This window comes from Panthera tigris, chromosome D3 (genome assembly GCF_018350195.1).
Source record: "Panthera tigris isolate Pti1 chromosome D3, P.tigris_Pti1_mat1.1, whole genome shotgun sequence".
NCBI classification, from domain to species: Eukaryota; Metazoa; Chordata; class Mammalia; order Carnivora; family Felidae; genus Panthera; species Panthera tigris.
Window position 1 is genome coordinate 6,465,821 of NC_056671.1, and position 26,450 is coordinate 6,492,270.

Here is a 26,450-nt window from a genome sequence, read left to right on the forward strand (position 1 = left end):
ACAGAGACAGAGTTCGAGCAGGGGAGGGACAGAGAGCGAGGGAGACATAGAATCTGAAGCAGGCTCCAGGCTCCGAGCTGTCAACACAGAGCCTGACACGGGGCCCAAATTCACAAGCCGTGTGATCATGACCTGAGCCGAAGTCAGACTCTCAACCGACTGAGCCACCCAGGTGCCCCAACCCCCAATTTTTTTTTAAAGTAAGCTCTACACCTAAAGTGGGGCTTGAACTCACGACCCCAAGATCAGGAGTTGCATGCTCCACCAATTGAGCCAGGCAGATGCCCCGATTTCTTGAATTTTTAACAATATCCATAATTATTGTGGATGAAGATTTAGGTCTTTCGCGTGTCATTTGGCTAAGAGTATAGAATTCTAGGGTATATTTTCTTATCAGATTTTTTTAAAGTTTATTTATTTTTGTGAAAGAGAGAAAACACAAATGGTGGAGGGGCAGAGAGAGAGAGGGAGACACAGAATCTGAAGCGGGCTCCAGGCTCCAAGCTGTCAGCACAGAGCCCAGCTTGGGCTTGAAACCACGAACCATGAGATCATGACCTGAGCCAAAGTCAGATGCTCAACCGACTGAGCCACCCAGGTGCCCCTGGGTTGATTTTCTGAGACTTATTTATGCTTTACTTTCCATCATAGCCTCTTCATTCTCTATCTTCTGGTTTTAGTATTAAACTTATTTTCTCTCTCATTTTTAGTTTCTTTTTTTTTTTTTTAATTTTTTTTTCAACATTTTTTATTTATTTTTGGGACAGAGAGAGACAGAGCATGAACGGGGAGGGGCAGAGAGAGAGGGAGACACAGAATCGGAAACAGGCTCCTGGCTCCGAGCCATCAGCCCAGAGCCTGACGCGGGGCTTGAACTCACGGACCGCGAGATCGTGACCTGGCTAAAGTCGGACGCTTAACCGACTGCGCCACCCAGGCGCCCCACATTTTTAGTTTCTAAGAGCTGTTTCTTGTCCTTTCATTGCTAGTTTTTCATTGCTTTCTGGTCTTGCTTTATGTATATAGCAGTTACTTCTCTGAGGATATTAATAATAGCTTTCTTGTAATACTTCTTTAGTTTTGATTTATTATTTCTTCCAAGTTAACCTTTCCTTTTGAAATCAGCTTCATATTGAATGTTTTTGCTTTTTTTTTTTTAATGTTGGTTCTTTTACTAGACTCACATTTAAGGGGGAGGCAATCAAAAGCCATTTGGAGACCGTATGTGTACAGATGTGACTTACTTCCTGGTAGCCTTTACTTACCAGCAATCATGGAGTAATTATGTAGAGGTCTTCTTTCTGGGATTGTTTGGTTTTCCCAAGGAAGAGTCTCCCAGTCTCTTGTCTGGGACCTTTCATCCAGGATCTGGTGGCACTGAGGGATGGGGAGCCAAGGTGGGTTTTGTTTTGTGTTTTGTGTTTTGTTTTTTTGAAAACTTTTCCATCTTCTCCTTATCCCTTTACTTCCTCCACCTGTTGCACTTGGGTTTCCAAAGTTGAATTTGTGTCTCATTCACCTTCACTGAGTCCTGTTGCCTGGCTGGTCAGTCTGCTGCTGTATAGGATGGGGAAAGGTCCTGGGCTCTAACCACTCAACTTTTATTTATTTATTTATTTATTTATTTATTTATTTATTTATAATTTTGTAATGTTTATTTTTGAAGGAGAGTGAGACAGAGTATGAGCAGGGGAGGGGTGGGCAGAAGAGAGGGAGACACAGAATCCGAAGCAGGCACCAGGCTCTGAGCTGTCAGCACAGTGCCTGATGCAGGGCTTGAACTCAGGAGCCACAATAAGTAATCTATATTAGACTTGGGATTATGCTTTTTTTTTGGTAATTTTTTAAATGTTTTATTTATTTTTGAGAGACAGAGACAGAGAGAGAGTGAGTGGAGGAGGGGCAGAGAGAGAGGGAGACAGAATCCGAAGCAGGCTGCAGGCTCTGAGCTGTTCACTCAGAGCCTGACATGGGGCTTGAACCCACGAACTGTGAGATCATGACCTGAGCCAAAGGTGGCCGCTTAACTGATTGAGTCACCTAGGTGCCCCACAAATTTTAATCTTTTAAAATATTGCTTTCTTGAGGCACCTGGGTGGCTCAGTGGGTTGGGCATCCAGCTCTTGATCTTGGCTCAGGGCTTGATCTCCAGGCCATGAGTTCGAGCCCCACACTGGGCGTGAAGCTAAATAAATAAGTAAATAAGTAAACAAACAAACTGCTCAAGGGGTCTGGACTGCTACTAAATTGTTTTTGTTTTACTTTTTATTTTGAAGTAAATTCAAACTTAGAGAAACCTTGTGAGAACGATTATATTCCTTTTACCTAGGATCACAGTTGTTAGCATTTGCCATATTGGCCTTATCATCTCCCATATGTATGTGTTCACAGATACATGTTTTTTTCTTGAACAATTTGAGAGTAAATTGCAGACCTGGCCCTTTACCCTTACCTTTTGGTGTGTATTTCCTAAGAACAAGGGCCTTCGGTACATAGCCACAGAACGAATCAAAGTAAAGAAGTCTAATGTGCAATTTACATCCAAATTATTATTTTATGACACTTTTTTTTCTAGTCCAGGATCCAACCCAGCATCATGCCTTACATTCACTTCTGTTATCTCTTTAGTCGCCTTCAATCTGGAACACAGTGTTAACCATTCTGTTTCATGACATTTGCATTTTTGCAGAGTAAGGGCAGCTATTTTATAGACCATCTCTGAGTTGCTATTCTAATGTTTAACTTTGTGGTGCAATTTTTTTGTTTTTCCTTATAGCTCTTAGGAGAGTATGAGTCCCTTGGAAAAGAACACGAAAGAGTAAAGGTAATGGTTGATGATTCATGTTCTGAACATCATGTAGGGGCAGAAACACTGGGTTGGAAATGAAGAGGGGTGACCCTTTCTTCTCCCTTTCTCTCCCTCTTCTACCTCCATCTAGCCGCCTTAGTTAGACTGTCTCTCCATCACCTCATCTTTGTCAGCATCCTTATTTGCAAATATTTGCCCGCTTACGTCGCAGATTTGTTGGATTTCTTTGAAATCTTCAGAAATGTTGAATGGCTGTTGTATTTGAGATGAGTTGAGATGAAATTTTTAGAAGAATATAAGAACCATACAGATGAAAATAATTATTTAATAATATTTAAATACAAAGTTTTGTTTTTTAAAGCAGTAGCTTTTTGTGGGATTGTTTGAGTTTATTGATAATGCTTGAATTCTTAATGAAAGCTCTCTTTGGGAACTATATGTTTGAATTCCGCAAAACCCCACAATAATGCTGTAAGTGGGGTCCAAAGTACTTGTGTTGCATAAAATACAGGGTTGTGATCATTCAAGGTTGGTGAAAAGGCCTGCACAGCTAGGCAGGAGGGAATTCTGGGGGGTCAGGAGCCAGTCATCACATGTGAAATCTTACTAAGTGGCAAAACAAATACCTGTGTGTTTACTACTGAGGTTTTAGGCAAGCTGTAGTTAGAATATGTCCATTTTGACACTGGATTGTGCAGAATTAAGGAAAGCATCATAGGCTATAGCTATTACACAGGTCATGTACATACAGCTGCTTGTATCAACCAGCATTTTGCTGTCTCATTTTTTCCCTTGAATTGTGCATATTGGCTCTGTGGTCAATGCTGTATTTGCTGAGTATCTGCATAATTTTCTTTGTAACTCTCTGGTGTGACCTTAGATTTGTTTTATATTATGTATTTTAAAATAAAAGGAGTATAAACCTGAATATTCCAGTTATCTGAATTTTTCCTTTATTTTCATAGGATACATTAAATACAACCGAGAACAAATTGCTTGATGCACATACTCAGATTTCTGATTTGAAAAGGTAAAATGTGTTGTCTTTCTAATAAGATAATTATGCCTCTATTCTTTTAGCATATAAATATGTGTCTGTACCGAAAGCGATGAAAAGGAAGTTTTTCTTGAGGATTTTTAGGCACTTTGAGGTCAGGTTTTATCCTGATCTTCCCCTGACCTGGAAATACATTTGATTTTAGCCAAAGATTTTTAAATGATTAGAGTAGATTGGTAGTTGTGCTTGAGAAGTGTGCACTCCTGAAACATTTATTTGGTCAGGGAAGCAAAATCTAAATGGTACTAAACCTTTGAAAGGAAATTTAATCTATCCTTAAAAAAGAAGAAGAGAATTTTAAGAGGCAGTCTAGTTCACCAAATGATATTTTTGCTCCCAAAAGAAAACAGCATTCACACCAACTTTATGACCATCTACTTTCTTAAAAACCTGGTTTGGGGACTACATTTGTGATCTCATTTGCTTAATTAGATAGAAACAGAGGCATAAATGGTCTCTATGGCAAATGATTAATTATTTCTAATTGGCTTTGGAGGGTGCTTTTGTGTTTGTATTTGGAGATACGTCCCTTCTTTGGAGATTTTACTGCGCTCCTAAGGACTTCAGGTTGGAGAGAACGTGAATGCTGCCTGGCCTGCGCATTTGCTTAGGTCTTTGCTGGGATGCATTCAGTTCTGCCAATAGCTTCCTTGTCAAATTGGCACGAGGTGTCAGCCCTGCTAGAGCTGTTCTTCCTCAAACCCTCCTCGCAGCAGGGCAGACAAGAATTTGAGGTTAGAAGGAGATGAACACATATGCAGAGTTTAAGAGAACAGAAGGAATGCCAAGGTAGCTTCAAAACAGAAGTACCAGAGTACTTACCCCTGTTGGTGAATTTGAAAATAGGCTTTTATTCTGAACATGGCACAAATGAGGTGAGTTGCCTGTAGGTAGAGAGTTGTTCAGGATAGTTTAGCCTTTGTGTCTTTTAAAAATTAGGAAGTTCTTATTAGCTCTTTTATTGGATGTTATATTAAAATATTAAAAGCTTCCTCTTTTGTGAAAGCATTACCTATCTAGATTTCATATGCATGAATATATACGTTCAGAATGAAACATAACTAGAACTGCATTTTATTTGAGTACTTGGTTTTATTTTATTTTTAAAATTTATACCATGTGTTTTGATCTGTAGTCAAATTTATAATTTTTCTTTTTTTCCTTGGCTATATAAAAGCCATTTGTTGTCTTCCTTCAGTTGTAGTATGTGAAATGCTTCTTTGTAGAGTTTAATGTATTTGTCTTTCAGTTTAGTTTCCAATTTTGTTCAGCTTTTTTAAGCTTACTGGTGGCATTTTACTGTGAAAACAGGTGTATGGACCAGCAGTTTCTAGAAGGGTCTGTTAAATAATTTGTAGTTGAGCTATATTTAAAATCTATCGTGTACTTAATTTATCTTATTGCTTTTGAATTAGAACAATTTCAAAACTTGAAGCTCAGGTCAAGCAAGTAGAGCATGAAAATATGTTAAGTCTTCGTCATAATTCTAGAACTCCTGTGAGACCCTCACGTGCCAAGTAAGTGATTTTCTTTAATCTCAGTAAAGCTAGAAATAGGTGCACCCTTTTAGTGAACTGAGAAACTCATCTGTCTAAATCATGAGAAAGTCAGGGTTAAGTGTCATTATAGAACTTAGATGTGTAAAAACATCTAATTATGGGGCGCCTGGCTGGCTCAGTCATGAGTTAGAGCCCTATGTTGGGTGTAGAGCTTACTTAAAAAACAAAAACAAAACCATCTAATTATTAGATATTATAAAAGGTCTTATGCAGAGGCGTTTGCCAAAAGGAGGGAATAGAATCTGATGGGGTGTAAAGAGACCTAGAATGTTTTTTATTCATTGATTTTGCCCAGCTGTGTGACCTTAGGCAAATCACTTAATTTGAGGTTTTTTTGGAGCTCAATTTTATTATCTGTAAATACCAGGACATTGGGCTAGATCACCTCAAAAGGTCTTTTAGCCTTAAAATTCCAGAAATTGTATCCCTATGTTAATGGACATATCTACAAAGATAGTGGATTTTATTAGGTTGTAAGGATTTTTCTTTTTAGTTTTTTTAGTTATTCAGAATTAGCTTTGTTGTAATCTCAGAGCATTATCTTGATGATACTTTTATAGAGCTATTTTTTCTTTTTTCTTTTTATTTTTTTTTAATGTTTATTTTTGAGAGAGAGAGAGAGAAGGCGAGCGAGAGGGGGAGGGGCAGAGACATAGAGGGAGACACAGAATTCGAAGCAGGCTCCAAGCTCTGAGCTGTCAGCACAGAGCCTGACACGGGGCTCGAACTCACAAACTGCAAGATCTTGACCTGAGCCAAAGTCAGACACTTAACCGATTGAGCCACCCAGGTGCCCCTAGAGCTGTTTTTTTTTCGTATTAGAATTGGTTTTTATTATGATTTTATAAAGAATATTAAATGAGTAGATCATAAGGTCATAAATTGATGTGTATCGGAAAGATTGTTAAATTGTAAACTTTAACCTAGGTTGTAATTGTCAAATGAGAAACTTTCTTTAGATCTTTTTATTTATTATTAAAAAAATTTTTTTTTAATGTTTATTTATTTTTGAGAGAGAGAGACAGAGCCTGAGGCGGGGGGAGGGGCAGAGAGAAAGGGAGACACAGAATCTGAAGTAAGCCCCAGGCTCTGAGGGGTCAGCACAGAGCCCGACTTGGGGCTCGAGCCCACAAACCATGAGATCATGTCCTAAGCCGAGGTCGGACGCTTAACTGACTGAGCCGCCCAGGTGCCCCTAGATCTTTTTTTTTTAATGTTTATTATTTTTGAGACAAAGACAGAGAGACAGAGAGCAAGCAGGGGAGGGGCAGAGAGAGAGAGAGGGAGACACAGAATCTGAAGCAGGCTCTAGGCTCTCAGCTGTCAGCACAGAGCTTGACCCGGGGCTCGAACTCACAAACTGCGAGATCATGACCTGAGCCGAAGTTGGACGCTCAACCAACTGAGCCACCACGCACCCCTCTAGATCTTTGTTAATTAATCTTAAGTTAGAACACAGTGAATTATTTAAAGAAAAAAAAATTGTAAGTAACTGAAATTGAACGTTTGTGGGAGAACAAGAGTGGGGTGGGATTGGGGTCAGGAAAGGCCTTTCTGTGGAGGTGACTTGTAAGCAGGGAGGTGTAAGCCCTGTGCTGAGTGTTTGGGGTGTGGACGTGAGGGCGGGGGATGTTCCAGGCAGAGAAATTAGCCTCACTATGTCCTGAGGTAGGAAAGAGCTTACATGTCTAAAGAACCTGGAGGAAGCCTCTGTGGCCCGAATATTGCCAGCAAGAGGTCAAGTAGGTCCAGATGAAATCGTAGACTATCATCCATCGCCTTCTAAGCCATACATGGTCGAGAGTTTGGATTTTACTCTTAAGTCTGTTGGGAAGCCTCTGAAAGGTTGTATATGGTAAAATTAGGTCATCTGATTTCTATTTTTTTTTTTTTTAACGTTTATTTATTTTTGAGACAGAGAGAGACAGAGCATGAACAGGGGAGGGGCAGAGAGAGAGGGAGACACAGAATCCAAAACAGGCTCCAGGCTCTGAGTGGTCAGCACAGAGCCTGACGCGGGGCTCGAACTCACGGACCGTGATCGTGCCCTGAGCCGAAGTCAGACGCTTAACCGACCGAGCCACCCAGGCACCCCTGATTTCTATTTTTTTAATGCACCTGCCATGAGGAGAAGACGGAGAGGAAAAGAATAGAAACAGACACACTAATTAGGCTATCGTAGTGCTGGGAGAGGTGGTGTTCGCTGGGTGATGTCCGTAGAAATGGACAGAAGAGAAAGGTGGGAGGGTTCTGGAGGTGGAATCCACAGAACATAGCTAAGAATGAGATAACAAGATAAGAAAGGGAAGTGTCCAATAATGTCTTGGTTTCTGGCTGGAGCGACTCAGGGTTCCGTATATTGAACTAGGGAAGGAATGGGAAGAGCAGGCCATGGGGTAAGGATCAGAATTTCTTTTTTTTTAATTTTTTTTTTTTTAACGTTTATTTATTTTTGAGACCGAGAGAGGCAGAGCATGAACGGGGGAGGGTCAGAGAAAGAGGGAGACACAGAATCGGAAACAGGCTCCAGGCTCTGAGCGGTCAGCACAGAGCCCGACGCGGGGCTCAAACTCACGGACCGCGAGATCGTGACCTGAGCTGAAGTCGGACGCTTAGCTGACTGAGCCATTGAGGCGCCCCAAGGATCAGAATTTCTAATCCAAATATTTTAGTTTGAGATTCCTACAGATTCCAAATGGGAATCCAGCAGGTGATTATACATTTGCATTTGGAGCTCAGAAATAAGGTCTCAGGCTGGAGTTACAAATTGTAGAATTATCATTCTGTAGTGCTTGACCACGGGATAGGTGGTGTAGGACGCAGCTCTGAAGAGCCCTGAGGTCCCGATGTTGGGGTGGGGGTTGGCACAGGAAGCTGAGAAAGAGCTGCCAGCACGCTGGGAGGAACCCCCAAGTGGCCAGTGTTGTGGCCGCAGCTGAGAGAGCGAGTGAGGGGGACTGGGGTTCCCTGGGTGCACCAGCCAGGGGTTGGTGGCCTGGAGAGCAGTTTGCACAGAGGGACAGATGTGAATGTTGGTTGAGAATGTTGTGTAGAATAAGTGAAGGCGACCTGTGTGTCTGACAACTGGAACATTAATATATTGTGATATATGTGTGCATGGTGCTGTCTGTGTGAGAGCGCACTTGCTAGATCAGGAATTGGCAAGCACGGCCCCCAGCCCCAATCCAGCCTGCTGCCCGTTGTTGGAAGGCCCATGAGCAAAGAAAGGTTTTTTTGTTTTTAAATGGGAGAAAAAGCATAATATTTCATATGTGTAAAAATTACATGAAATTGAAATTTCAGTGTCCATAAGTAACATTTATTCATTTACCTATTGTCTGTGGCTGCTTTGCGTTACAATGGCTAAGTTGAGTAGTTGCAACAGAAACCTCTTCCATCTGGCCCATAAAACCTATTTATTAAAACAAAATAGGGGTGCCCGGGCGGCTCAGTCAGTTAGGTGTCCGACTTCTGCTCAGGTCGTGATCTCGTGGTTCGTAGGTTCGAGCCCCGTGTAGGGCGCTGTGCTGACAGCTCAGAGCCTAGAGCCTGCTTCTAATTCTGTGTATCCTTCTGTCTCTGCCCCTCCCCAGCTCACACTTTGTCTCTTTCTCGCAAAATTAAACATTAAAAAAAATAATAAAAAACAAATAACACAAAAAACTTATTTATTATTTGACTACAGGAAAAATTTGCCAACCACTGAAGTTGATCATTAACATGATTTAATCTTAGGAACATAATTTGGAACAACGAAAAACCAGTTGCAGAAGAAGTAGGATACTATTCATACTGACTTCAGCATGTAGAACAGTTGTACATATTCTTACAGGTTCATACAGAGGTAGTTAAAAGTATAATGTATGTACACATTACAAATTTAGTGTAAGTGGTTGCTTTGGGGAGGAATGATATTGGAGAGGTACACAGGGGACTTGAGTTGTATCTGTGGTATTTCCCTGTGTAAATTTTTTTTAAATGTTTATTTATTTTTGAGAGAGAGCGCGCACACGAGCGGGGGAGGGGCAGAGAGAGGGAGACACAGAATGTGAAGCAGGCTCCAGGCTCTGAGCTGTCAGCCCAAAGCCCGACGCGGGGCTCGAACCCACAAACTGTGAGATCATGACCTGAGATGAAGTCGGACGCTCAACCAACTGAGCCACCCAGGCGCCCCTGTGGTGTTTCCCTGTTTAAAAATCTAACAGAAATATTGCAAATAATCAAGATTGTATAAGCAGACGGTTGGTGCGTGAGTATGATCTGTGTGTCTATGCATGCTGAAGTGAACATGAACCAATAAAGGATTCATATCCACAATATAAAGAACTAGGAAAGAAAAAGTCTCCTCAATAGAAAAATGATAAAAGAACATGAACAAACGATTCGTAGAAAAAGACATATAAATGGCTGATAAAATGAAAAGATGTTCATTTTACTGGTAATCAAAAAATGTAAATTAAAACAAGCATGGGATACCACTCACACCGTCAGACAGGCCACACTTTAATCAGTGTAAAGTTTGGCAAAGATGTGAAGAAAGAGGTACTCTCAAAGTAATGGTTGGACTGAAAATCAGTAAGCTTGACTGGAGTGTGATTTGGCAATATCCACTAAGACTAAAATATGTGCACCCCAAATCGCACACTTCTGGTTTTAGATATTTACCTTAGAGGAACTCCTACATGTGTTAATCGTAGCACTGTTGAAAGGTGATGTGTTGGGGGGCGCCTGGGTGGCTCAGTCGGTTAAGCATCCGACTTCGCTCAGGTCATGATCTCGCGGTTCGTGAGTTCAAGCCCCGCGTCAGGCTCTGTGCTGATGGCTCAGAGCCTGGAGCCTGTTTTGGATTCTGTGTGTCCCTCTCTCTCTGACCCTCCCCCCATTCATGCTCTGTCTCTCTCTGTCTCAAAAATAAATAAACGTTAAAAAAAAAAAATTAAAAAAAAAAGAAAGGTGATGTGTTGGAAACTAAACATCCACAACAGGACGAAGAATCAATAATGGGCAGTATAGTCATTCTGTAGGCAAATGATTAAAATGCACACCTGTGTGTGTTAACATGGGGACATGTTGAGTAGAAGCAGCAGCATTAGAAGGATGTGTACATTAGGTGGACATTATTAAAAAAAATACAAACAACCACATATATAGAGTTTTGTCTTTCCATTGAAAACACGTATGGTAAGATGTTAACATTTGTTAAAACCAGGTACAGGTGCTCATAGTGGTCTTTGTCTTTTTTTTTTTTAATAAAAAATTTTTTTTAATGTTTATTTTTGAGAGAGACGGAGCAGGAGTGGGGGAAGGGCAGAGAGCGAGGGGGACACAGAATCCGAAGCAGACTCCAGGCTCTGAGCTGTCTGCACAGAGCCTGACGCTGGGCTCAAACTCACAGACTGTGAGATCATGACCTGAGCCGAAGTTGGATGCTTAACCAACTGAGCCACCCAAGTGCCCCATGTAATTTTCTAAAAATGTTTGGAATGTTTCTTAATTTAAAAATTGAGGACCAAAGCAAGGGAGTGACTGGGAGTTGAAATGAAAATAGAGGCAAGTCGTAAGAAATTTGACTGTGAAAGGGAGCAGAGAGAGGAAGACGGCTCTCTCCTCTAGGTTTCTCTTCTTCGCCAAAGTGTGATGCGAGGTTATCACCTGACCATCAGGGTTGGGTAAGAGGTTTGAGGAGAGTGGAGAAGCTGAAAGGTAGTCCTGTTGGAGAATTGGAGCTCGTTGATTACAGAAAGGTATGTTGCCAGCCGGTGTCGGGTGTCTGTTGAGATGGTGAGAGTGATTCTGTAATGATAGCCCAGTCTGCACGGATGGGTGGCTTTTTTCCAGCAAAGCCCAAGTGTAGGACTGCAGACGCTCAGAAGTGAGGCCCCTGTGGTCCTCCAGGGTTAGGTCTCTGCTGCCAGTTGGGTGTGATGGGAGGTGAGCGGGGAAGGGGGCAAGGCAGTGAGTAACTATTATCGGGGGTGTGCGTCCCAGAGTAGGTAGAGAGGAACTGGAGGGGTGATACATAGAAATTGGTGAGGCCAAGGATCACAGGCCTTGGGGACACAGTGCCTTGGTGATACTTGAGTGTGTGAGCCAGAAGAATCTTTGAGTTGCGATTTCTTAAGTGGGGGGTGTTCGCTGTCGATGACAGAGTCCATTGAGTGTGTGCTGAGGGGGGTGAGTGAGCAGGAGCGGAGTCCAGTCACTAGGAGAGGTCGTGGACCGCTCCTCTGCATGGACCCTGACGTTGCCCAGAGCGGGGTCAGAAGCAGGTGTGGAGAAGACGAGACCGGTTCTGGAGTCTAGCGAAGGGCCAGGTAATGCATGATGTGTGAGCCTCAGCTGGGCAGGGTTTTCATAAGATGGGGCAGGTACTAGCCTAGAACTGCACCACTCAGTACATTAGTGCCAGTCCCCACGTGTGGCCATGAAATTTAAATTAATTAAAATTACCTCACAGTTCGTGAGTTCGAGCCCCGCGTCGGGCTCTCTGCTCTTAGCTCGGAGCCTGGAGCCTGCTTCGGATTCTGTGTCTCCCCCTCTCTCTGCCCCTCCCCTGCTTGTACTCTGTCTCTCTGAAAAATAAATGTTAAAAAAAGTTTTAAAATTCATTAAAATTAAGTAGCATTTAAAAATTGGTTCTTCACCTCACTAGCCACAATTCACGTGTTCGATAGCAGTATGTGACTAGTGGCTACTGCATTGGACTGTGAGATGGAGGATGTTTCTGTGCCGGTCTGGCAGGAACAAGAAGGGTAGTCTGGCTGGCGTGGCCGTGGCCTGAGCTACGGCGTGTGTACGAAGCATAGGAAGTGTGGTGGGAGGTCGGTTGGGGGTGTCCAGAGCTGCGTAGAGAGGGGAGTACCTGAATCTTGACCGAAATGCAGAAATACTCCAGAGTAACAGAAAACCTAAAATAACAGTTCAGTTGGATCTGAAAACGATGAAACAGAGTTCACGTATCTAACGTAAGGTCGCTTTATGCAGTCTTTAAATTCCTGTACAAATGCGTAGATGACGTTTCAAAGCAGGTCGTTTTCTGTACGTGTTCAGTCTGAACTGAAGCACGAGCCTGTAATGCCTCAGATCATTTCTCGTTGTCCTAGCACGCTGGCCACCTCCGACGTCAGCAGACGCAAGTGGCTGATACCAGGCGCGGAGTATTCCATCTTTACTGGCCAGCCTTTGGACACCCAGGATAATAGAGGGAATAACCAGCTGGTGGAAACCTGTGTTCCCGGGTAAGGTAGCTTTCTCAAGGGTCATATTTAGGAACTGTTACGGTTTCATAGAGATTTTAATTGCTTTTAAATGTTCAGGAAGATATAAAGAGCCTTCTCTTTGTGGCTTCAGTGCCTTAATTTTGAGGACGTGATTTTTAGTTTACTTTGAAAAACGAATGCTTTTAGGATTCTTGACCATCAAAGGCTGTGCAGAACGTCCCCCACTCTGTGCTCCCGACACAGTGGTGCGCTGCGCATGGGCTCTCGGTTTGGGTAAGGTGTCGATCCTCTCAGGCTCTGGATAGCTCGAACCACCGTATTACTCCAGAGCACCATATAAATACGATATTCCTGCCTGTGCGAGGCTGGGAAAATGATTGGGAAGCACTGCACTGTTACGTGCAGGTTCGATCGTAATGTATTTATATTGTAAAGCATACATTTTCATTGTGGAGCGTAATTGTCAGCTCTCGTGTTACTCCCCTGACAACGCCACGAGCTCTGTCTTAGCTCAGGCTGCTGTATCCAATCACCGCAGACTCGGCAGCTTAAAACAAGAAACACTTACTCTTGCTGCTCTGGAAGCTGAGAGTTCGACGTTGGGGTGCTGCCAGCGTAGTTGGGTTCTTGGTGAGGCTCCTCTTCCTAGTTATATGGTCTTTCTTTGGTGACTGTGTCCAGACAGAGAGATGTTGTATCGCTTTTTTTTATAAGGGCACGAATTCCATCGGGGGGGTCCCACTCTCATGCTTTCATCTAAAGCTGATCGCCTCCCCAAGGCCTCACCTCCTCCCACCATCCACTGAGGATTGGGGCTTCAGCATACGAATTTTAGGGGGAGGGGACACAAATATTCAGTCCCTAGCATTGCATGTCTTGTAATTATTATTTAAGGTACCGTTCTCCTCCGGAAAAGGATTCTTCATTTGGAAGTTCACCAAGAAGCGTATTGATAAAGAAACAGAGAGAGATTTCAGATACACCAATCATGAAAGCTTTAAAAGAACTTGATGAAGGAAAAATATTGAAAAGTTGGGGCACACAGACAGAGAAAGAGGACACCTCAAATAGTAAGCATTTTTTCCTTGTTTGATATAGATAGGTAATAGATTATAGATACCTTCCCCTTCGCCCCCCAGTTACATCACCTTCTTTAAATCCCCTGGTTCGTAACTTATCACAATCATGGCATAATAGGCACCTTTTATACAAAGCAGACTACGTGTTACGTTCTGATTAGTAAAGATTTATGCGGCATTCTTAAAGGTATTTGAGAAATTTCTACATCGGTTTGTCTCACGTCAGAACGTTAAGACAGACCGTTGGTATTCATAAAGTGAGCTGTAACGGTTTCTTCTCTCCCTTTTTTTGGTTAATGAGCATCTCTCAGCAGGACGAGAAGTCTGGGAGGCCTGTTTTTCTCGCAAGTGCAGCTCAACGGTACTTGCGTCTCCTCCTACTTACTCCAGTGCTCACTTGGTCGGGCCTGCTGATCACACGGTTAACATCTTCAGCATTGCATCTCCAAAGCACTATCTCCTAGTAAATAAATTAGTGACCTGGTTTCTAAAAATAATCTCTCTTGAAAAATCACCTTGAATGGCACTTGTAAACGGAGCCAGAATGAATTCGTTATAAACTCCCACATTTTTCTTCATCCAGCATTTTTTTTATCCTTATAATGTGCATTTGCAAATAATCATTCTAACCTAAATGATGACAATTGCTTGCCTGGTGTAATCATCTGTTAAAGGGAGGTAACTGAAGCTAGGTTTGTTTTGTTTGTTTATTTTTTGACCTTTGTCTGTTACAGAATTAGTGAATCCTCGGCAAACCGAAACGTCTGTCAGTGCAAGTCGGTCCCCAGAGAAATGTGCCCAACAAAGACAGAAGAGGTTTAACTCTGCTTCACAGAGATCCTCGTCTTTACCACCTTCGACTCGTAAATCAAGTACTCCAAGTAAGAATTAGATGTATATATCTCCTGGACTCAAGAGTGGCATCCAAGCCGTGCACACATGCCTGATGTTTTCTGTTTGCCTTCTGCTCTCTCCCTGGCACCTAGTAGAGTACTTTGAACGCAGGATCCCAAAATAGAATCTTGTTCAATAACAACATTGCCTGATTGCACAGATACTACAACTAGAGCTGAAGATATCACAGTATATTAAAATATTTTGTGTGTCCAGCAAATTTTTTTTGCAACTAATACCACTTCACAGCTTTTCAGATCGTTGACAGTCGTCTAAAGAAACATTAGTTCAAACAAATTAAGCTAGCTTCAAAAAGATGCTTCTTTGCATATATTTGCCTCAGGTTTCTTTAGCCAGTTATGGATGTGGTTTTAAAGGTTAAACATTGGATTTCTGTTTTCTCAATTTTCCATTTTGAGAACAGCTGAAGATATCTGTATATAACTGTGTTATAGGAATGTTCACTGGTGTACTGGTGTTTCCATCTTATTTCCAGTCGACTTCTAAAATCCTGAAAAACCAGTTTTGAGTCAGGGTGCTGAAACTACAGTCTGATGTACTAAAGTGTTGGCAGTGGTTCCCTCTAGATGATACAGGATTGTGAGTTATTTTTATTGTGTGTGCTTTTATTTATCTTTTGGAAGGTTTTACAATGAAATTGCATTCCATTTAAAGTTAGAAAACGTCCTGAAAAAGAAAGCTTGTTTTGCCGATATATGTATTATATAGAAGAAAAAGAATATTTCCTCTTCATTTTCTTCTGCAGCAAAAAGAGAGATTATGTTAACACCAGTGACTGTGGCTTATAGTCCAAAGCGATCCCCTAAAGAAAATTTGTCCCCGGGATTCAGTCATCTACTTAGCAAAAATGAAAGCAGTCCAGCTCGGTAAGTTCTCTAAAATAGTAGATTAAAATATATATAGTCTCGATTTTTTTTTTTTTTTTACAAGTGTCAGCTTATGCCTATAGCTGTCACTCATTTTTCATTCATCAGTGGGAACTCTGTGGTTTTAAATCACTTAAATGAATGTCATACTAAAAAAAGTACTATAAAACATGAAAACAGTTTTTAACCATATAAACTAGCTACTAGTAAATTTAAATACCGCCTCAGAATCCCTTCCAGCTTTTGGATATAGAATGATAATTCTTTGTTTTCCTGAAAAGGTTTATGATAGAGGGAAATTTTTGAGCCATTTGTACAAGAAGGTGGGCTGTCCTGGTAAGTTTCCCTGGGCGCCTGAAAAATTGTCCTCTGAAGTGGACTCAGCAGTGTGTGCGGCCGGGGGAAGCCTGACTCCTCAGATGTAAGAGCTGGTGACCTAGCTCTCCATCAGGCTCTTGGAGAAATTACTTAAGCACATTGAACCGCAGTTTCCTTTTCTGTAAAACGAGGATAATAATACCTGCTCTGTTTATTTTATAAGGTTGTTATAAACATCAGAGGAGACAACATATGGATAAATGCCTTACGTGTCTAATACAGAATTTTGTGTTAGAAATACAAGTTTCAGTTTTAGAAAGTCGTATGACCAGCTTTCTTTTTAAAAAATATGTGAGCTAACTGGATGCCAGTTCGTCTTTCTAGTGGAGATAGGGAAAATCAGTTAACATTTTCTTCTCACAAGTAACTTGCTTCATTCAATAGATTTGATATACTTTTGGATGATTTAGATACTGTTCCTGTGTCTGCGTTACAACGTACCAATCCAAGAAAACAACTCCAGTTTCTTCCTCTAGATGACTCGGAAGGTATCTTTTCCTAAAAAATTATTAGTTATGGTTTTAGTCCTTCATTTTGTGAATTTCTGGTATCTTTTCAAGGTTCTAAATGTTCTAATGTCCTGCACTTAAATAATTTTTCCGCGCGAGGGCCTTTAAAAATAAGCATGCGTGATGTTCATATTGTGTGTCAATGTTGTGATCCTCATTTAAAAGTTGGGAAACCGAGGTACAGGGATTGTTAATGCTTCCTTACCAGGGCCATACTGTTCAGTTTTTCTGAATATTTATATTCTGTAACTTCTATGCAGCTTAGGTATTCGGTGATTTTTTTTTCCTTTTTTCTCGTTTATCTTCTAAGTTTGGAATAAAGTTCTAAGATAATGCATGTGGATCACTGGGGCAGGCCCGTGAGACTCTCGCTCTTTACCGTTGGTGTGGCTGTGTATCCACTAAATGTGTAGTTAGTATTTAACTTTTTTTTTGTTTTGTTTTTTGTTTTGGCTTTAAGTTTAAAGTTCATTTAACTTTACAGAAAGTTTACCTACCTTGACTTAGGGAAGTTGTGCAGGGTGTCAAATCGAGGGTAGGACTTTTAGAATTCTTTGGAGAAAAAGCACTGAGTAAATATGATTGATTATTGTGTCTCTTTTCATGTTTTTTGGTTTGTGGCAGCCCTTTTCAGAAAGTGAAGTTGGATGACATATATAGTTATGTAAAGGATCTATCAAGAAAATTGATAAGAAATAAATTTCTTTTCTCTCTGACAGAAAAAAAATATTCAGAAACAGCCACCGACATCCATGTTAATCATAGCTCTTCTCCCGAACTGTTGCCAAACGGAGTGAAGAAAGTGTCTGTGAGATCAGCCTGGGAGAAGAATAAATCAGTTAGCTATGAACAGTGTAAGCCCACGGCAGTAGCACCACATGGTAATGATTTTGAGTATACAGCAAAAATTAGGACCCTAGCTGAAACGGAACGGTTTTTTGATGAACTTACAAAAGAAAAAGACCAGGTAAAAACAAACAAAACTTAAAAAAAAAATCTTTCTCTGAACTCAAATGCTTATGTCTGAGGGATGGTCAGAAGGGAGTTACTTGAGTCAGACCATCCCAGGAAGTTACTGTGGATGCACACCAGCGCTGTGCTAGGAGTGCATTGGAGCTAAGCTGTCCTTGCGGATTAGGGCGGAGGGACTTACGTGAAGGCGAGACGGACAAGAAAATACTAGGCTGAAGTCTGTCTTGTCCATTCTGTTATAAACTCCCCGGCCATGAATTAGATAGAATTCTTCTGTTTTTACTTAATTTGTTTTTGTGTGTGTTAACAGATCGAGGCAGCGCTAAGTCGAATGCCTTCTACTGGAGGACGAATCACTTTGCAGACAAGATTAAATCAGGTGAAATATCTTACTTACCTTGAATCTCCTTTAGAAGCGTGATGCCGGTTAGCGCTCCATTTATCCAGGATGATGTTTTAGGCATCCTGAAGCAACTGGGAGGAAAAACTTTTAGCCTTTTAGAAAAGTGGTGATTATAGTGCATTTTAGAACTGCAGGCTAGCTTTCGGGCATAAAAAGTGATTTTACCTTTGTACTTCATGAAAAAGATGTTCATGCCTTCATGCTACTCTGCAGTTTGTCTTTTAAAAGATGGTACATTAAGTTAATACTCTCACATTAAATGTCCCTTTTGGTGTTTGTTTCTTCCTCCCCAATCTAATTTATTTCTGAACCCCTTTCCATTTAGTAAACATGTAAAAAACAGTTGCACTTTGCAGCTGGATGAGCTGTAGAGGTTAAAGAGAGATGTGATTCCACCATCGGGCAGGAGGGTGCAGGCGAAGCGACTCGTGTGCGTTTCTTTTCATTGCTTTTCAGAGAGAATTAAAATGCACGAAACCATGGGACATTTAAAATCGGCTCTTTTTGTAATGTTTTAACCATAACGATAGGGATAGGTCTCTTACATAACTGCATGTTTTGGCTTTTCAGTGCTTTAACTTTAGGAGAAGTTCATTTTCAGGTTGATCTGTGATACCAGAAGGAACAAAACGCTAAGAAAACAACAGAGGTCTTTTTCTAGGACCTATTTCCCTAACTTCTCTTTAAGACTTTAAGTCTTTTTTATTGTTTTTGTTGTTCTGAAAGTCTTTACTCAATAATTGATAAGACTCAACACAGGAAACCCTTCCTCCTTTTTGGGAAGGAAGAAGGAAAACTTATAGATACTCCGATGCTAAATTTATCTGAAACATTCGTTTAACATATTTTTATGTAATGAATATAAGCTCTTAAAATAATTTAAAAGGCAGTAGTTTCTGTTCATACATGTCAAAGCTGTTTCTGTCCAGTAAGGAGACCAGTGACAGCAAAAAGGGGCTGAGCATGCTTATATAGGATTCATAAGTGGAAAAGGTAAAATTGGGCAGAAAAAAGATGAAAAATATTCAGCCTGACCAATGAGTAAAAAACAGTACACATTTGAACAAAAGCATTATTTTTAAAAAATGTTTTATTTACTTTTGAGAGAGATGGCGGGGGGTGGGGGGAAGGAGGGGCCGAAGGGGGTGGGACAGAGGATCTTACGTGGGCTCCGCACTGACATCAGCGAGCCTGAAGCAGCACTCAAACCCACAAACCATTAGATCATGACCTGAGCCGAAGTTGGACATTCAATCGACTGAGCCACCCAAGTGCCCTCAAAGCATTATTTTTTTAAAAAAACGATTACATTGACAGGTATTTAAAGAAAAATGGGGGAAAAAATAAAGCCCAGTACCCAGGATGGAGAAAATTATATTCTCATACACGGCAGGTGGAAGCAGAAATTATCACAAACTTTTCTGGAGTACAATTTTACCTAGGTCCAAAGCTTTAGAATTTTGGATTTCTTTGGACATAGCATTTTTATTTCTGGGAATGATTCCTAAGGCAATACTTCCAGGTGTTTGTAAAGAAATATTTTTTTAAGAGTATTTATTGCAGGAGCGCCTGGGTGGCTCAGTCGGTGAAGTGTCCGACTTTGGATCAGGTCATGATCTTGCAGTTTGTGAGTTCAACCCATGCTTTGGGCTGTCTCCTGTCAGTAACACAGAACCTGTTTCGGATCCTCTGACTCCTTCTCTCTCTCTGCTTCCCCCCCCCCGCAAAAAAACCCTCCAAATATTAAAAAAAAAAGAATATTTATTGCAGCATTATTTATGATATCCAAAATTAGAAGCAACCTAAATTTCTCCTAAAAGATTCTTGGTTAAATCTAATGGAATATTGCACATTGATTTAAAAGGATATCATAGAAAGATATTTCATAACAAGTTCAATTGAAAAATGTGGTTTTTTTAAAACTGAGTTGAATCCTCAGCAGCTTTTTTTTTTTTTTTTAAGTTTATTTATTTTTGAGACAGAGACAGAGCATGAACGGGGGAGGGGCAGAGAGAGAAGGAGACACAGAATCGGAAGCAGGCTCCAGGCTCTGAGCCATCAGCCCAGAGCCCGACGTGGGGCTCAAACTCACGGACTGCAAGATCATGACCGGAGCTGAAGTCGGACGCTTAACCGACTGAGCCACCCAGGCGCCCCGAAAAATGTTTTTAAGTAGAGAATTTATTTTTATTTTTCTTCTTAAAAATGATGTGCATATCTACAGGAAAAAAAAAGGAAAGAGGAACAATGGTTATTTTTACTCATCTGTCTTCTAAATACTTTATCATGAATGTGTGATCTTTTAATAATTAAAGTTGTTAAAGAGGAATTTTTAAGTTTTATTACAGATACCATTGGAGTTAATACTGAATAAAGTATCTAAAATGATAAATATATATTCCAGGCACTATTTACTTAACACTGGTACTGCTTATTTAAAAATAGCAGTTGTGAGGCACCTGGGTGGCTCAGTTGGTTGAGCGTCCAACTTTTGATTTTGGCTCAGGTCATGATTCCAGGGTTGTGGGATCGAGCCTCATGTCAGGCTCTGCGCTAGGCATGGAGCCTGCCTCTCTCCTTCTGCTCTTCTCCCCTGCTTGTGGTCATTCTCTCTCTCTCTCTCTCTCAAGAAAGAGAGAGAAGAAAAGAAAGAAGTTGTTACATTGCTTCGTTGTGAGAGCTCTTGCTTCTTGGGAAGCAAACTCCTCCATCATTTTCCTTCCTTTTTAACTTAGAAATTCTTGTCAGAAAACAGTTGTTCGATATACGTATACGTGAGATAAGGCACCAGTTCAACGTGTCCGTTTCTTCTGGTGAAATGTGTGAAGAACCTCCTTGGTTCCTCTTGTTCTGTTCGCAGTTCTGGAGTCAGGGAATTACCTCTTTGCAGTGAGCCGCACTGCCCTTGCTGGGGTTTCCACATACTCAAAGTGGCACATGTACTGAGGATATGTTAAGGTGCAGCAGTTGTTTTGAGTGGTTGAAACGTTGATTCATGTTGTTAGTTTAAAGAAATCAGATGATGTGCATAAAAAATATAATAATTCTGTAAGTTTAATGTTTATACTAGTTCTTTTGTTAAAAGAAAGGTCAATTTGGTGGTAATTATAGAACCAGTGAACTCGATGTAGAATTCTAATTAAACGTTTCCTGTTATTTTCCCTTAGGAAGCCTTGGAAGATCGTTTGGAAAGGATTAATCGAGAACTGGGTTCAGTTCGAATGACATTAAAGAAATTTCATGTTTTGCGCACCTCTGCAAATCTCTGAGATTTGTAGCCATTAAATTTTGAGACATTTTTGTTTGCACTAATGTATAATTATGCACTCAGAAAAGGCGAACTATTTTGTACTGTTTATAAGCCTTCAAATAGTAGTTTTACAATCATGCTATTCTTTACACTTGCTATTTTATACTTCAAATGGCCACATATTTTCAAGATATTTTTGTTATGCTCAGGAATCTCTTGTATATTTTACTATTTAAAAAGTCTTATTTTTAAATAGTATAAGTCTCCAGTTTATATCAATAGTAAGGAAATGTAAACAGTGGAGGCAGCTTGTTTCTAAACAAATAGTGTTATCCTTTTACAATGAACTTTGCACACTAATTTTATATACTTGTTCTACATTGTGAATATGATTCTTTTTTTTTTTAATAAATGCTTAAGAACAGCTTCCATAATGATAGACATGCTGAATGCAAAAAGCAAAAGAAAAATGCAGCATTCCCTGGACTTTAGTTGTGTTGAGATTTAAAAAAAAAAAAAATTGCTAATGCAATTCCTGTTAGGAACATGTCTTAGAGTGAATGTTAGAATAGTAATAGTGGAAATACTGGAAATGATGGAATATTGGAAAGTTTTGAAAACTATGAACAACTCATTTTGTTTCCCTTGAACTTTATTATTTGTAAGGAAAGAAAAATGAGAGCTGTAATACTCTAATTCTTTAGTCATATATGTAGTGCTTTTCAGAAAACGTTAAACAATCGGAGCGCTGTAGCTTTCTGCCCATCATTCTGAATCCGTGACCCACTTGTGACAATAAATCGATGGATAAAACTTTGATGAAATACAGGCCGCCGCCCCACTGGATCGTCAGAGCGGCCGTGCTTCTCAGTGCACATGGCTTCGGTTGTCAGAGCCCTCACACGGACAGTTTTAACCCGTCCCCCCCCGCCGTCCCCCCCACCCCCCCGACTCCGGCCACAAACGACTCCCACAGTAGGTGCTGTAAGGGCGCCAGGTTTAGATCAGGGCAGCCCACCCTGCTAACTCACGGATGGGGAACGTGTGTCGCTGGAGCCTTGGACCTTTCTTCTGGCCTTGCCGGAGGGCTCCAGCTCACAGCCTGGGCAGTCCCTCTTGGCTCTCGGCGGTGGCACGTGGGCGGGAGGCTGTGCTCTGATCGGCACTAATGGGTCTGTGTTCTGACTGCTGGTCTGGTTTGGTGGCCAGTCAGAATCCAGTGCCCACATATTTGTGTATGTGTTGATAAATAGATTCATTCTAAACTTTCCAAATTGATTCCCATTAACAATGCTCAGGTTTTAAAGTTTGGTGTTCTTTTGAGTCTTTTCTTCTCGTGTAACCTCTTAACGGCTTATAGATATTATAGTCATGAGCCAAGCCAACCATTACTCCACCGGGAGCTACGTATGCCTTTGAGCTGGGTTCTCAAACTGTCTTTGAGCACCCTTCACCAAAGCTTACCTGGCTGAGCCCCAGGCCTGATGCCCCAGCCGAGCACCCTTCTCAGCTTGGAGGGCGTCTCCGCAGGGAGCGAGGGGGTCTCCGCAGGGAGGGGCCGGCTGACCGATGCCCGTCTTACTCCTATCCGTGAATCGAACCTTAGATCCCAGCTCCTGCCACCAGTTGAACACCTCGAACTAGTCACAATTATTCATCAACGGAATAAGTGCCTTTATTTGTGGTATTTTTTTTCTAGCCTTTTTTTTTTTTTTAAGTCTCCTAGTTGTAGTAAAGAAAAAGTTCATTTTAATCAAGCTCCAGTACAGCTGTGTCAAAATCCAGTTAAGGGATTGACTTTACTGATGGTATTCCCTTTGTGTTCTATACGTGATATTAAAAACTAACTTGAAAATTAGGATATTCGTTGTTCCCTACTTTTATCATAAGTAAAGTCTACTACCTTCTTAAGAATAGGAAATTGCCATTTCAGAAGAGATTGTGGTTTTATCTTGTGAAGGAGTTATCTTAGTCTCTGTTGGCTTATTCCAAGAAAGATATGAAATACCTTCAAAATCTCTTCTGTGCTCACTCTCAGAACATGTACGCTTTTATTCTTGAAATGTATAATAGATTGGAAGTATCAGTCACTTATTTAAAAATTAAAAAAAATTTTTTTCTTCTTCATAGCTGTGAAGAGAACCAAGGAAAATCCTTTCAGCCATCTTTCCCTTTTTTGTGCTTAATTTACCCACAGGAACACTCAAAAACAATTGAACCCCAAAGATGGCAATCTTAGAAAGCAGCTGTTGTTCCTGGGAGGTGAGCCACTTTGTTCCTGCTGGGGCTAAGCTGCAGTGTAGTAAGAACCCGAGTGGGAGTGCCTTTTTAAACGCATACAGAGTTCTCTCTTTCACTTGGGTCTGCCCCCTACCTTTCCTTTCCAGAGCCCCGAGGCACATTAGGTATTCAGCTGACTCAACAGAGGTAGCTAACGTGGCTGTGGCCGTGCTGGGAGGGCACCGTGCTGGGATGGAAGGGACAGGAGAGCCAGGTGGACCTGGGTCACCACCAGGCTCAGGCCTGCCTGCCTCGGCAGCCAGCGGCAGCAAAAGATAAGATGAAGTGATAAGAAACTTCCTAACAATTTAAAGAAGATTATGTAAAGTACCTGGTGCTTAGTCAGTTTTCAGTAAAAGTACATTTGAGATTCATTCCTAGTTTAAAAGGTCTTTCAATTTGAAGTAGTGATTTAGCACTTTTTAAATAGAAAATTAGGTTGTGTCCCCAGCAATTGACTTAAAAATTACCTTGGGTTGGTTGATATTTGTTAGGTGGTCTAAGGTGTTCTCTCCACCTTTTTGCATAAAAAAAAAAAAACATTTCTTGGCGTTTGATCTTCTGGTATAAGGTTCTTTTTTTTTTTTTTTTTTTTTTAAAGTGACAAAGCTGGTAACCTATTGAGTGTAAGTTCAGAAGCATCTTAAATAGGTGATTTGGGGGTTATCTGATATAGGCGATTTTTCTTAAAAAAAAAAAAAAAGTGTTGGCAATGTAACCAAAATAACTGCTCCTTGGAATGTTCTGTAATTAGACATGTAAATTAGGTGATGGCCTGTGAAGCAGGACTACATGAAGAAGTGCCTGCCACTAGAAGATCCACATGAAGGTTATGATTTTATAGAGTTCGATAAACAACCGAAACATGTTCCCTTTTTAACTCTAAAAAGCCAGGTGCTTTGCCGAATGCTATTTAAATTTGAATCCTGCACTTAACATCTGTAGTAAAATCAGACATTTTTGTCATTTTAATTTTTATCTCAAAAGCTGTTTTCACTAAATTTTAAAGTGCCACTTGTGCTGCGAGTCTTTAAGAAGCTTTAAAAACTAAGTGTGTACCTAGAGCCCTTTAAGAATCATACAGGTAAACCCTACTCACCAGCCATGAGTGAGTGTGTGTGGCCTATGGTCATGAGGTTTACAGGTCTGATTCAACCAGTTATATTGCACAAACTTCGCAGGAAATTATTGTTGCCAAGAGTTCTGTGGCAGTTTGATAATAAACTACACCAGTATTTTTAGGACCTGTGTTATGAAGCTTTCTCCTCCTTATGTGTGTTTTATTTCAATAGATGCCTCTCAAATAGGGGGAATCAAGCCATAAATTTGCATTTGCTGGACATGATACACCATGTCATTGCTGTGACTACAACCTTCAAAGATACTTATTCACAATTGCACTGTAACAGTGACCGATATAATGTGAAAAACTTGCTTCCTCCAGTGCTGCTGATGGTTGGGCAAAGACAAGTGCTTCTTGCCGCTGTTTTTAAAGCTAGGCAAGTACTGGAGTGGTGGAACTGTAAGCTCCAGGAGAGCCGGCGGCCATCCTGTCTTCATTCTTGCATATAGGCACTCAATAAATATTTGTGGATATGAACTGTCTTGCGATGCTAGTGTATTTATTTCTGCCGGGTAACCATGGGGTCTGCTTTTTGATGGTAGTAAGGCCTCTGAGTTTATGGGTTTGGGTGTAATCATGGCAAGGTTACAATGGTATGCAGGTGCTCAGTTCTGAGTGGCTGATGGGCAAAGAGCCTCACTGGAGATCTGCGTGTGCCCCTAAAATCTTCCTCAGTGGGTCTCAAAGGCACGTCGTGGTGGAGGGAAGGTGAGAGTTTGGTGTTCGATGGGTCACCTCTTGTCTCAGAGGGATTGTCATAAGGTCATAAAATGGGTATTTTAAGGAGAGTTCTGTAATGACGGCCTTCCTGGCCTAGTCCCCAATTCTGACGGTGACCAAGGGGACGAGCAGCCTTTGGTGGTTTTGCTCTCTCTTTGTCTCAACAGAGTCTTGGACTGCTTTAATTTTAGCACTTGCCCTTCCAGAGGAAAGCACTCCTTTCAACTGCAGAAGGTGATACACTTGGTGATAGGGAAGCTAGGTTTTAGGTGTGCCCATTTAATTCTATGACTTCAGATCTTGGCAAGCGAGTCCATTCTTGCTCAGTCTAAATACACGCTTCACGATTCCTTTTAAATTGCACCCACTACCCTCTTGGTCTCTTTGTTTACGACCGGAGAGTCCAGCCCGGAGGGAACATCAAGATGAAGCTATTTCTGACCCTCTCCCAGTTTCTTTCGAGGTCGGTGGGCTGGAGCTGCGGGCGTACCCTCTCCTCTGGCTGTTACTACTCCCACCTTTTCTGACGACCAAGGGGCGTTTTCATCTTTTTAGCCCAGAGCGAAAGTATTCGGTGTCGAGGAAAAGAACTGGCTGCCTGTGCGCTGCAAACCGGGTCTCTAAACCGATAGGAGTGTCCAGCATCTGGGTTTGGGCCTCAGTTAACTACCTCCGGTTTGGCCACAACATTCCAAGTGCTTCACGACGTCGCACGCGCTTTGTTCCCCTAGACTTGTCCTCTTACTCCTCAAGAACTTGATTGTTTAAAAAAAAAAAAAAAAAAAAGAGCTACTTAAGGGTGCCGATTGCCGCAAGCCCGCTCGTGCCCTTCCGCAAATGCACTTGGCTCCTCTAGCACAGTTACAAGTCTGACGGGCAAGGCCGACGGGGTTGGAGGAGCCACGAGCACCCACCCCCCCACCCCGACCCCCACGCCCCGGAGAGGGGAGGGGGGCGAGCCCAGGCCGCCGCGGGGAGACCGCGAGTCGGCCCCGAAGTTTGCCGGGTTTCTTCCGGCGGAGCCCGGCCCTCGGGGCGGGCGGGGGCGGCCCCTCGCCGGGACTCGCCGCCGCTCCCCGCGCGGCCTGACGGAGGCGCAGGCCCGCCGCCGAGTGGGGGAATGCGAGGCGGGCCCGGCGCGCACGGGCAGCAGCGGCCGCTGGGGCGCGCGGGGCACGGCGGCGCCGCGGCGTAGAGCTGTCCAGCCCCGTCCGCGGGCGCGCCCGGCCCCGCGCCCCGCCGGCCGCCGCCTCGTCGTCCGCCGCGACCCGCGGGGCCAGCACGTGCGCGCCCGCCCGCCCGCCGCCCGC

General features: G+C 42.0%; 1 protein-coding gene across 9 annotated transcripts in view; it reads left to right on the plus strand.

Annotated features, from left to right (window-relative positions):
• Window positions 1-24,010, plus strand: part of MPHOSPH9 (M-phase phosphoprotein 9) — a 58,494-nt gene extending 34,484 nt beyond the window's left edge. For 5 of the 9 annotated variants that reach the window (XM_015536421.2, XM_007079546.3, XM_042961409.1 and 2 more), the window contains 11 exons: window positions 2,777-2,824; window positions 3,775-3,839; window positions 5,282-5,383; window positions 12,529-12,663; window positions 13,540-13,715; window positions 14,459-14,605; window positions 15,385-15,505; window positions 16,268-16,371; window positions 17,112-17,359; window positions 17,675-17,743; window positions 20,935-24,010. In XM_015536421.2, the coding sequence (XP_015391907.2) occupies window positions 2,777-2,824; window positions 3,775-3,839; window positions 5,282-5,383; window positions 12,529-12,663; window positions 13,540-13,715; window positions 14,459-14,605; window positions 15,385-15,505; window positions 16,268-16,371; window positions 17,112-17,359; window positions 17,675-17,743; window positions 20,935-21,036 (1,317 nt within the window). In that variant the 3' untranslated portion in view covers window positions 21,037-24,010. Of the gene's footprint in view, window positions 1-2,776; window positions 2,825-3,774; window positions 3,840-5,281; window positions 5,384-12,528; window positions 12,664-13,539; window positions 13,716-14,458; window positions 14,606-15,384; window positions 15,506-16,267; window positions 16,372-17,111; window positions 17,360-17,674; window positions 17,744-20,934 lie in introns of those variants that run through there. The other 4 variants (XM_042961411.1, XM_042961412.1, XM_042961410.1 and 1 more) reach the window with 4 other exon arrangements.
• The last annotated feature ends 2,440 nt before the right edge of the window (window positions 24,011-26,450 follow it).